The following is a 12819-nucleotide window of genomic DNA, read 5'->3' on the forward strand; positions in this document are numbered from 1 at the left end:
ACTGTGCTTGGCCCAGAATATTTAATAAGGGAAAATGTTCACAGTATATTAAAACAAACAACCAACCACCTCATTTTATACATAAATGATCCCAATTTTTTTTTTTTTTTTTGAGACAGGGTCTTGCTTTGTCACCCAGGGTGGAGTGCAGTGGTGCAATCATGGCTCACTACAGCCTCAACCTCCCAGGCTCCAGCAATTCTCCCACCTCAGCCTCCCTAGTAGCTCGGAAGACAGGTATGCACCACTGTGCCCAGTTAATTTTTGTATTTTTTGTAGAGACAGGGTTTCATCATGTTGCCTAAGCTGGTCTTGAACTCCTGTGCTCAAGCAATCCACCTGCCTCAGCCTTCCAAAGTGCTGGAATTACATGAACCACTGTGCATGGTCACTGACTCCAATTTTGTATATGCAAAATTGTACTTTTGAGATAGGATCTTGCTCTGTTGCCCAGGCTAGAGTGCAGTAGGACAGTCATGGCTCACTGCAGCCTTGACCTCCTGGGCTCCAGTGATCCTCTCACTTCAGCCTCCATAAGTAGCTGACGCTACAGGTGTGCACCACCGTGCCCTGCTACTTTTTAAATTTTTTATAGGGATGGGACCTCACTATGTTGCCTAGGCTGGTCTCTAACTCCTGGGCTCAAGAAACCTTCCCACCTTGGCCTTCCAAAGTGCTGGGATTATAGGTATGAACCACTGTGCCTGGCCAAAATTGTATTTTTGGAAAGCTTAATTTCAGCCAACACATTTTTCTTGTTATTTTTCACAATTCCACAAATAGATAGATAATACTTTTATCTATTTAGTTTAGTAGAGACAGGATCTTGCTATGTTACCTAGGCTGGCCTCAAGCCACCCTCCTGCCTTAGCCTTCGGAGTAGCTGGGACTACAGGTGTGCACCACTGTGCCTGGCTTAACACATTACCTTTGTGTTTTTGGAGACAGAGTCTTGCTTTGTCACCCAGGCTGAAGTGCAGTGTTGTGATCTCGACTCACTACAACCTCCGCCTCCCAGGTTCGAGCGATTTTCCTTTCTCAGCCTCCTGAGTAGCTGAGATTACAGGTGCCCACCATCATGCCTGGCTAATTTTTGTATTTTTAGTAGTGATGGGGCTTCACCATGTTGGCCAGGCTGGTCTCAAACTCCTGACCTCAGGTGATCCGCCCAACTTGGCCTCCCAAAGTGCTGAGATTACAGGTATGAGCTACCATGCCCGACCACATATTACTTTTAATTCAGCGGTTATTAAAACAACTTGACCTCAAATTTGGAAGCTTCATAAGAGTCTAGCTACAGAAACATAGCTAAGGGCTGGAAAAGGTGGCCCATTCCTGTAATCACAGTGCTTTGGGAGGTCAAAGTGGGAGGACTGCTTGAGGCTAGGGGTTCAAGGACCAGCCTGGGTAACACGCAGAGACTTTGTGTCTACAAAGAAGAAAAAGAAAACAAAAAAAATTAGCTGGGCATGGTGGTCCACGCCTGTCATCCTAGCTATTTAGGAGTCTGAGGCAGGAGAATTACTTGAACCCAGGAGTTTGAGGTAACAGTGAACTGTGATTGCACCACTGCACTCCAGCAGGGGTGACAGAGTATAACCTTGTCTCTGAAGAAACAAGAAACAAACCAAAAATCCACAACAAACCCAGCACTTTGGGAGGCCAAGGTGGGCGGATCACGAGGTCAGGAGATCGAGACCATCCTGGCTAACACGGTAAAACCCTGTCTCTACTAAAAATACAAAAAATAAGCCAAGCGTGGTGGCGGGAGCCTGTAGTCCCATCTACTCGGAAGGCTGAGGCAGGAGAATGGCGTGAACCTGGGAAGCGGAGCTTGCAGTGAGCCGAGATTGCGCCACTGCACTCCAGCCTGGGCGACAGAGCCAGACTCCGTCTCAAAAAAAAAAAAAAAATCCGCAACAAAATACATGGCTAACATGGACATAGAAGCAACACCTGCAAGTGAGTCCTAACAGTGAAATGTAAGGTGAAAGAGCTAAAAGGAGGGAAACAACTCTTTTCCCCACTATCATCTGCCAAATCTATAAAATGCTACTTACCATTTGGATGAAACATTTTGGATAAAAACCTAACAGTTGGTGGTTTATTTGGATATTCTTCAGAAAATTCTATTACTAGTTTAAAAGTACCTAGAGAGAAAATAAAATAATTATAGTAAAGACAAGCATGACTTTTTAATCTCTTCATCAATTCTCAACTGCACACTGGTTTTTGTACAACCACATAAAAGTTAGTATGTCAACTTTGGTTCGGCACACAAAACATACTAAATATACTCTATTTATGTTAGAATGATAGCACGCAGCATTGGCAAGCAGTTGGGGAACAAGCACATTCATGTTGCTATTGGTGGGAGTGTTAACTGTCATATTTTTGGAAGGCAACTAGGCCCTAGCTACCAAGATTTAAAATGCATATTTGAAGAACTACAAATAGTTTATTATTGCTTAGAATGAGGGGTGGTCAAAGGATTTTGAGAGGGGCTGACTACCACATGGCAAAGGACGCTCCTAGGAGGTGGAGGTTGCAGTAAGCCCAGATCATGCCGCTATGCTCTGGCATGGGTGACAAAGCAAGACTCTATCTCAAAAAAAAAAAAAAGTTTAACTCAGAAAATCTTCATTAAAAATAACTGTAGCCGGGTGCGGTGGCTCATGCCTGTAATCCCAGCACTTTGGGTGGCTAAGCGGTGGGCGGATCACCTGAGGTCAGGAGTTGGAGACTAGCCTGGCCAACATGGTGAAACCCCGTCTCTACTAAAAGTACAAAAATGAGCTAGGTGTGGGGGTGCCTGTAATCTCAGCTACTCAGGAGACTGAGGCAAGAGAATCGCGTGAACCTGGGAGGCAGAGGTTGCAGTGAGCAGAGATTGCACCACTGCACTCCAGTCCAGGTGACATGAGCAAGGCAAGACTGTCTCCAAAAAAAAAAAAAAAAAAGGTAAGTTAAGCTGCAAACCCATTACACATAATATAAATTAAAATTATATTTCTCCCCAAGTTGGTGGTAAGTGTAAGCATTGTTTTACATATTTGCAACTGTCTCTTTAATGACTGGTTTAACAGAAGACCGCTGGATTCGCTTATCTGCTTCTGCACTCAATCTATCCGCCTCCCAGGTTCAAGCATTTCTCCTGCCTCAACCTCTGGAGTAGCTAGGATTACAGGCACACGCCATCCCGCCTGGTTCATTTTTGTATTTTTAGTAGAGACGAGGTTTCACCATGTTGGCCAGGCTGGTCTTGAACTCCTGACCTCAGGTGATCCGCCCACCTTGGCCTCCCAAAGCGCTGGGATTACAGGCATGAGCCACTGCGCCCGGTAAAAAAAGTAGTATTTTAATAGCTTTTTCAGGTAACTGTAGCTATTCCGTTTTGATATTATACCAAAGAACAAATGGTAGTTCTTTTAAAGGTTTGCTGCAATATAGAATCTGAAATTATTAGTCAACTTTTTGTACTCAGTTACATTAAAATCTGTTCATTTCACATACGTTTTACCCATTCATGGTTTTGTATTATTACTCCTGGGACATCTGCAAAATATTGGGTGACTCAACTTTACTGATCTTCCAAATGTTGCCATATTCCATTATATACTATCAAAAAAATCACAACAGGTAACACTACCCACTAACATCAAAAAGTAAGTATCAGGGAGCTGTCATTTTATCAACAGCAACAAATATCTTCAGTCGTTATCCTTAACCTAACAACCCACTTAGATCTCCCCCCACTTTTTATTTTTTTTGAGATGGAGTCTTGCTCTGTTGTCCAGGCTGGGGTGCAATGGTGCAATCTCGGCGCACTGCAACCTCTGTCTCCCAGGTTCAAGCAATTCTCCTGCCTCAGTCTCCCGAGTAGCTGGGATTACAGGTGCCTGCCACCACACCAAGCTTATTACATCACTTCTGAGAATATGTCTGCCATATATTCAAACCTGAATAACCATAGCTTGTCTGTATTTTCAAGTAAAAGTGTTCCACGAAAAAAGTAGTTCAAATTGCAACTTCAACAACTGCAGAAGTGCTTTTCTTCCAGACAACTATCATACTATGACATGCAGAAGTGCTTTGTTCATACATCTTACTTCCTATCATACAGAATATTAAAAAGACAGATACTTGGCTGGGCATGGCTCATGCCTGTAATCCCAGCACTTTGGGTGACCAAGGCGGGCAGATCACCTGACGTCAGTAGTTTAAGGCCCCAGCCTGGCCAACATGGTGAAACCCTGTCTCTACTAAAAATACAAAAATCAGCCGGGCATGGTAGCGCATGTCTGTAATCCCAGCTACTTGGAAGGCTGAGGCACGAGAATCACTTGAACCTGGGAGGCGGAGGTTTCAGAGAGCCAAGACTGCACCACTGCACTCCAGCCTGGGTGAGAGGGCGAGACCAAAAAAAAAAAAAGATACTCAAGGGTCCAGAGCTTCCTAATACTAATAAAAATGTCTTTAAGAAATTAAGAAAAATTGGTAATTTAAGACAGGGTCTCACTCTGTCGCCCAGGCTGGAGCACAGTGGCTCCATCAGGGCTCACTGCAGCCTTGACCTCTCGGGCTCCAGTGATCCTCCCAAGTAGCTAGGACTAAAGGCATGTACCACCATGCCTGGCTAATTTTTTGTAAAGGGCTCCCCCAGGCTGGTCTCAAACTCCTGGGCTCAAGTGATCCATGATCCACCTGCCTAAGCCTACCAAAGCGCTGGCTATACAGGTATGAGCAACTTCCCTGGCCAACTGGCATCTTTTGTACCTCCTTCAACTCCTTACCCCCACCTACAGATAATCACTGATAACAGTTTGATATATAACCCTTTAACATAGACACACATGCATATATGTATTTACTAAAAATGTGATGCTACAACAAACATTATCCTGCAGTTTTTTTTGTCCTCTTAAGACAGTATGTCCAAATCTACCTTATTCTTTAACAGGTACATATTCCAGAATCCAGATACATCATAATTTGCTTAACCATTTCTCCTATTGGACATTGAGATTACGTCCTTACAAACAGAGAATTATCAATATTCTCGGATATTTTTGATGGATTAATTCTGAAGTCGTTTTGTTAATAACAAAGCTGTTTAATAATTTCTTAAAATCCAATACTATAATTAGGAAAACTCTAAGTACCTGGTTAAAATTAATTTGATAAGCTCAATTATAAATACGTTATTAGAACTCGTTTCCCATTTTCCTCGCCCCAATGAAAATACGCAACTTGAGATGCCAAAGACTATGCAACATGGTAACTACTTATGGGTGTTAAATGCTGGTAGTACTTGAAACTACTGGCAGCTATGTATGTTTATGAAAAAGTTCAGCTCAACACCCTGTCAAATATTAAAGATAACAAAGTAAAAAAGCATGATTTACTCTTCTGGTGTTCACCTCAGAGATATCTTTATTAAGGCCACCTAAATTTAAACTATTCTCAACATAAACATTGCCATCTTGGCTTACAGTTCTACACAAAAATATTAAAGTAACCTTTAATACCGGTTACGAATGGAGGTGACCAAGCTGCTGTGGGAAAAAGTCCCTTATAAAGTATAAATTTTCCATAGCTTTACTTTTAACTTGGCCTATTAACCATAGAAAAGGGCTTCAAGTAGATATGTTGGTGTTACAATTTTCTACCAAAAAGTACCCTCATAACACAATAGAAAACATAATGAGTATGACTTACCATCTTCAAAAGGTGTCCCTTCTGGTCTGAAAACAAGAAGATTTCTGATTAAAAGAAGTTTCTCATTCTGCTTTTTCTTGATTTTCAAGAATGGGAAAGGATAAATTTACTCCAACAGAAAAAGAGGGACTCATTCTGATGATTTGTGGAGTTTTAAGACAGAGTTTAATAACACTTTAGCCCTGAATTTTCATAGACCCAGGCATAAAGTATAACTTTCATTCTAAGCTTTCTTTTTAGGGTGGTTTTACAAAACCAAACAAAAAAACTTGCCCATAATTTTAGCACAAAAAAACTTTCATTAATGCTGACCAGTCATTTTGTACATATGTATATATATATATACTTTTTTTTGAGATGGAATTTTGCTCTTGTCCCCCAGGCTGGAGTGCAATGGCACATTCTCGGCTCACTGCAACCTCCTTCTCCTAGGTTCAAGCAATTCTCCTGCCTCAACCTCCCGAGTAGGTGGGATTACAGATGCCCAGCTAATTTTTGTATTTTTAGTAGAGATGGGGTTTCACCATCTTGGCCAGGCTGGTTTTGAACTCCTGACCTCAGGTGATCCACCCGTCGCAGCCTCCCAAAGTGCTGGGATTACAGGCATGAGCCACTGCACCTGGCCCATATGTATATTCTTAAGAGGGAAAGTCATCTTTTCATTTTACAGCAATAAGAAGTAAAGCAATACTCTAGTTATGATGCTAAACCCAAGTGTCCTGCTTTCCAATGGAGCCACAACTTTTGTTCAAATAGGCTAAGCATAGTTGATGTCACCAAAGAGCCAGATTTGTTTGCTCAGATCCTTGTCCCCACATCCCAATTTCATCTTTCCTAAGCAGCAGCATAAAGCTTAATTATTACTTGCAAGGCATATTCAGGATCTCAAAGCAGCAGGATAATATCCTGAAGGTGCCATGTATTCAACTCAGATTCAGAAGTACTTTATGAGGATGAACTTCACTCATTTTCCACTAGTCTTTAAATGTAGACTCTTGTAGCTGATTCTGTAGTGTCAGAATTCTGTTTATCAACATATTCCTTTTACTTTTTAATGCAAAACTCTAGTATCAAAGGAATGAAAGAAAAAAATAGATCAAGTCTAGAAAAAACAAAAAAAAGCATAAGGAAATTTTAAATTAAAAAGCATATATGCAATATATATAGTAGGTAAAATTTACAGCTGCTTCTCAAATGGCTGCATTCTGTTATTTTACACTGGGCTGTGAATCATTTTCACTTAAATTCTTGCAGCAGTGGAAGTTCTTAATATTTTTGGTTCCAAACCTTTTAACAGCTCCAACAGAATGAGAGTATTTGCATGATATGTTTTATACAAAGTAACTTATTGTTTCTCCTTTATTATTCCATTCCATTTAGTTTTGAGTAGTATCTTAAAAGTAAAACCCCAAGTGATTATAAAACCATATGTAATAACATCAAAGAGCAAATAAACTTTGTATAACTGCTGAAACTTTTTCCTTTTTTTTTTTTTTTTTTGGATAGCTGGCTGCCCAGGCTGGAGTGCAGTGGCACACTGCAGCCTCAAACTTCTGGGCTCAAGTGATCCTCCTGCCTCGGCCTTCCAAGTAGCTGGGCACCACCATGCCCAGTTAGTTTTATACTTTTTGTAGAGACAAGGTCTCTCACTATGTTGCCCAGACTGGGCCAAAACTCTTTTTTTGGTGGAGAGGGGACAGAGTCTCACTGTCTCACTATATCGCCCAGGCTGGTGATGAACTGGGCTCCAGCGATCCTCCCAGGCGTTGAGCTACTGTGCTGGGCCAAAACTCTAATTGAAAAAAATTTTTTTCTAATTTATCTTGCAGTTTTAGTCCTTAAGATCTCTCATTCTACCTCAGTTTCTTTTCCTAGACAGTTGTTATATGTTTACTTTTCTTAAAGATTCAGCACACACCTATTATTTGTTAAACCTTTCAACTTACCCAAATATAACTGCATTCCACTGCATGATGTTGTTTTCAGATGGTGCGCCACTGACACCCACAGGTGGGTCCTCTTGTAACCTAGAAATCCAGCGTTGTAATTTAAAAAGTTGAACATTAAGGCCACTAAGGAGGCCACATAAACACCTACAGACACTACACCATCTATTTTGAGACACAGACTAACTCCATTTCCTTGTTATTGTGAACTAAAATGAACCATATGACTTAGATATATTAACCAGGTATATATACTTATTAAATACCTCTCCAAATTACCTAAAAATCCGAAGGGCTTGAGAATCATCCCTCTTTCAATATTATCAAGATTATCTCTTCAAGAATTGATGTATATAGACTGTCCTCTTATACCAAAAAAAGTTTAAAACCTCAAAAGCAAGTAATATTTTTACAGAACCATTGATTTTGCTGCTCTAAACATGCAAAGACTGTGTATCCTAACCACGGCTACTTCTGCAAAATGGCTACAAGAAAAAAAAAAAAGCAAACCTCAGTGTAAACACGAAACGACTGAAAACACATTAAATTTAACTAGGAAACTAGTATTAGGCAGCAGATTTACTCTATCCCTTTTGCTTCAAACAGCAATGGCTTTAAAAAGTAATCAGTAGGTTTTCCGCCAGTCCCTATTTTAAAGGCTCTGCACTAACATCAAATCTACCTCTCAAATCAGGAGACTCAATACAAGGCTTTCCCACATTCGTCATAGTCAAATTCTTGTAACCTATAGATCTCTGGAAAACTACAAAAGGTGCCATGTATTCAACTCAGAATTAAGCAGAGCATTACAGTAAGGAGCCAGGGCGACAATGACATGAACTAGTTTACTATCTGAATTTTAGTCATGAGTGCTAATCAGATACACTGATTTCAAGCTTTAGAAAAATGACTTTTGCACCAAAAAGGGCATCTCCTTTCAGAGACTGTAACCTCAATTAAAAATGCTACATTATACACACTCACAAATACATATGGAGTTGTTTTCATGGGGCATCATAATTTGCAACTAGTCCACATAAAAAAAATGGTTTTTAGTCAATCTCAAGCAAATTAGGCCACCACAAACAGAAGCCTTAGAAGAACTGCACTGCTTGACGCCTACCTTTAAATGGCTAAGAGAAGCTACGAATGAATTAAATAAGTTGGCCAAATCCAAATGCCTCACATAGGCTTTATAATAGATGAGAGGTGACTTCCTGAGTGACAAATCTATGTTTTTATGCTATTTTGTTCAATTAGGGTAGGTGTCCCCAGAAAAAATTTTAAGAAAAATGTACAGAATATCAAAATGTTTTCTCACTTATTTTGTTTTTTCTACGTTATTTTGTTTTTTCTACGTCTCTAAGTATCCAATAAAAGGTAAACTAACGGAATAATCATTTTCTTCCTCACAACCCCAATACCTCCTAACAAAACCCTATTTTATTTACCAAAGGAGGCCCAGGGAGTATCAAATTAGCGCCAGTTTAAGGGAAGGCATTTTTCCAGACTCGGGAGGCTATAGATAGGGCTTTCTTCACCAGCCAGATCTGAGTTCCAGAAGGCACTGGCAGCCGGGATGGCCAGCTCTAAGGTCCCAGATCTCTAAGTCAGTTCCCAAGGTCTTTTCAGGCGGGCGGGGACAGAGTCGGGTTTCGGGGGATGGGTTAACCTCCGAGCCTCACGCACTGGACCCCACCCTCACAGCAGAAATGGAAAGGACTGGCGGGGGTGGGGGGCTGGGGAGGTTCACCCCAACCCGGCTCCTCGGAGAAGACTGAGGGGCCGTGAAACAAAGCTGACTGGTGCTGCCGGAGAAGAACAAGCTCCCGCGGGAGCTCACTTTGAGGGGACAAGAAAGGGTCTCCGCAGGGTGCAGGGGCGGGAGGATGATGTCTGATTCCCTGGACGAGACCCCGGGCAGCTGGCCGAAATGGGCAGCGGGGAACCCTAGACCAGTCGATCGACATCGTTTTACTTTTTGGGGGGAGGGGAAGCAGTATCGAAATTTCTTCGGGCGCCAGAGCGAGCGGCAAGGATAAGGAGAGTAGGGACCGAGGTAGGACCCGGCTTCCGCCAGTCCCCCTGGGCCCACAGCCGGCCCTCTGAGGGTCACAAGGGGAAGGTGTCCGGGATCCACGCCCTGCAGCCCCGCAGCTTTGAGGGGCCGTCATCTATGCGAAGCTGAAGGCCCTTACCGCTTGAAATCCCGCATAAGCCTCCTCCGGGCCGGGGTCGACATGCTCCGCAGCTGCCCCGCGGTCAGTCTCAAAGAAAAGAGTCCCGCGCAGCCCCCCCACCCCCCGGCGCGGCGGCCGAATCACTGTGGATCGCCGCTGCCGCCGCCGCCGCCGCCGCCGCCGCCGAGACTGACAAACAACCCTGCAATGACGTCTCCCTCCGCCGCCTCCGGATCCCTCCGCCCTCCGCCGCTACCACAGAGTGAGTGCTGGGGGAGGAGGGGGCGGGACGGGGGAGCGCGCGTCCCCTGAGCCCTTCAGCGGGGCGTGGTTCTTCCTGGGCTTCCTGAAGTGATCGACAAATTTGTGTTCTCTGTGTTCAGACTAGAGGTTGTGGATTCAGAGACCACGAAACCGACACACTATCCTGTCTGCCTCCCCGTCTCTAGTTTAGGCTCGGCGGGGTGGAGAAAGAGGGACGTATCCGGGCCAGAGATTTCAGGGAAAGGAGGTGGGATGATGTAAGATCACGTGACTGCCCGCGGCCTTGTCAACAATCCACCCCTGAGGGGGAGGGGGAGAAGTATCTAGAACCACGTGTCCCTGTGACGCGTTTAGAACGGGTCACGTGAGAGCCTCGCCTGGATGTGAGTTTCGGCCAGGTCTGTGAAGCGGGTCTAAGAGGGTGAGGGCTGGATACACCTTTATTAGTTGTTTTCGGTTTATCACAGGTATAGAGACATTACCCAAGAGGTCGTGGGAGGATCAACAGCTTGTTTTGTTTTCTTTAACCCGTGCCAAAAATAACTCCCCTCTGGTTGGTTCAGTGGCTTATGAACTCTGGTACTTGGGGCAAGAAGAGAGAGGATCGCAAGATCTTCTAAGGCAGCATTGAATACTGAGGGCCACACAACAATCTCCTGAACTGGTTCCTTGAAGCTACCAAATAGTCTTTCTGCTTTGCAGTGGGGTTTCTAGTATTCGAAATTCTGGGCAAACATTAAAGGATGGTGTATTATGCAGTTTTTCCTTTCTGGGTCTGCTTTCAATTGAAGATATGTGTCAGAGTCCGGGGACTTGCCTATGGGGGGGAGTACCATTGTATTTTTAAGAATGTGGGGGTGCAGTCTTCCAAGCATATCAATGAGTGGTTGGTTGTCAAAGAAACCTACAAATATGATTCATATCTGGGGGAGAGCTCCAGCAGACCTGAGTGAGGGTTATCTATCCAGCCTGAGACAACTTCAGGTTTTTTACACTAGCAAGAAAGGTGCAAATGGGCGAGAAGTGCCCCCCCACCACCAGGGGGTTCAGAGGTGTTGACCTCCCACAGACCTTGAATATTTTTTGTAGTTACTGTTTTTCCCTGTATTGCTGCTAATTCCTACTTTCAGGACTTTGTTATACTAAGGAATCTGAGTACTTTTGTATCCATTTGGGGAATTGTTCAGTTCAACAGGGAAAGGGAGGGTGGAATGAGGACCTTAGCATTGCCTCAACCTTGCCCCTAGTTCTATGGAAGCAGAGTTAACTTTTCCGACTTTCCTTGTACCTCTTTCTTCAAACCCTGAATTCTCTCAGCTTCCAGTGACTGCCTTAGTGATCAAGTTAGCCAGGCCTAACTCTTGATAGGTCCTGTTAGACATTCACAATGTGTTTTCTAAGTTAAAAGCTGAATATTCTTAATGTTTTTGCTTTTCTGCCATTGCAGTCCTAACCCTTCCAATAGCAAAGGAGGAAGACACACAGGCAGGGTTACATGGAGAAAAATGGTAAATAGAAACTATATCTTAAAAATATCCCTCATGAGCTGGGGCATTAGCTCATGCCTGTAATCCTAACACTTTGGGAGGCCAGGAGTTGAAGACCAGCCTGGGCAACATAGGAGATCCTGTCTCTGTGCACACGAGTAGCCCCAGCAACTCAGGAGGCTGAGGCAGAAGAATCGCTTGAGCTGCAGTAAGCCATCATCATGCCACTGAGACCCTGTCTCAAACCCTGCAACAACCAAAAAACCCTTATAATTTATCAGTCTAGGCAGTCACTGAAAGCAGAGACAGAATTCAGGGTTTGAAAAAAGGGAGGTACAAGGAAAGTGGGAAAAGTTAACCCTTTCTGGTTCCATGGAACTATGGGCAAGATTAGGGCAATACTGAGATCCTTCTCCTACCTCCCTTTCCTTGTTGAGCTGAAGAATGGATACAAAAGTGCTGAGTCCTCCTGAGGCACCAACAAAGTCCTAAAGATGGGAACTGGAGGCAATGGAGGTTAGGAATTCCGTGACTACAGGGATTTATAATTGTTTCGGAAACAGTTTAAATTTTCCAAAATGAATTAACACTTTTAACTAATTCAGTGAATGTGCATCATAAAGTCTTACAGCTGTGTATTAGCAAGAATCACTGGCTGTTCTGGTTAACCAGGCCTGCCATAACCTACTTGTAGAAGGAATAATTTTAAAGCTATTAATTGTATGCTGTTATCAATTCTGTAGCTCTGGATTATGAGTTCATTGAGGGCAGGGACTGAGTTTGGTTCATCTTTGTCCTGGGCAATGTTTTTTTATTTTTTGAGACAGAGTCTTGCTCTGTCACCCGGGCTGGAGTGCAGTGGTGTGAAGAGGGCTCACTGCAGCCTTGACCTTCCAGGCTCAAGCAATTCTCCTTCAGTTGCCCAAGTATCTGGGACCACAGGTGTGCACCACCACGCCTGGCTAATTTTTTGTAGAGACGGCATTTTGCCCTGTTGCTCAGGCTGGTCTGGAACTCCTGGGCTCAAGTGATTTGCCCACCTTGGCTTCCCTCGGATTACAGGTGTGAGCCACTGTGCGCAGCCTCCTTGCAAATATTTTGCCCACAGCAAATAATATGCTTACACGAAGTTTGAACCCACTATAAGATTTACTATGACATTCTTATTTATAGAAGGTGTTTTATATTGTGATTGAATAACTTTCTCTTTTTTTTTTTTTTTTT

General features: G+C 43.3%; 2 protein-coding genes across 3 annotated transcripts in view; one reads left to right on the top strand and one right to left on the bottom strand.

Moving 5' to 3' along the window:
• UBE2B (ubiquitin-conjugating enzyme E2B) overlaps positions 1-10346 on the bottom strand; it is a 19656-nt gene extending 9310 nt beyond the window's left edge. The window contains exons 1-4 of one of the 2 annotated variants that reach the window (XM_011969214.1): positions 9863-10346; positions 7665-7745; positions 5719-5744; positions 2061-2150 (exon numbers count right to left, since the gene is read on the bottom strand). In XM_011969214.1, the coding sequence (XP_011824604.1) occupies positions 2061-2150; positions 5719-5744; positions 7665-7745; positions 9863-9906 (241 nt within the window). In that variant the 5' untranslated portion in view covers positions 9907-10346. The remainder of the gene's footprint in view (positions 1-2060; positions 2151-5718; positions 5745-7664; positions 7746-9862) is intronic. The other variant, XM_011969215.1, reaches the window with a different exon arrangement.
• Positions 10347-10456: 110 nt separating this feature from the next.
• The window catches only part of CDKL3 (cyclin-dependent kinase-like 3), an 89352-nt gene continuing 86989 nt past the window's right edge, over positions 10457-12819 (top strand). Inside the window, exon 1 of the mRNA XM_011969233.1 lies at positions 10457-10506. The gene's annotated coding sequence lies outside the window, so the exon portion shown is untranslated. The remainder of the gene's footprint in view (positions 10507-12819) is intronic.

This window comes from Mandrillus leucophaeus, unplaced genomic scaffold (assembly GCF_000951045.1).
Source record: "Mandrillus leucophaeus isolate KB7577 unplaced genomic scaffold, Mleu.le_1.0 Scaffold88, whole genome shotgun sequence".
In the NCBI taxonomy this organism is placed as follows: domain Eukaryota; kingdom Metazoa; phylum Chordata; class Mammalia; order Primates; family Cercopithecidae; genus Mandrillus; species Mandrillus leucophaeus.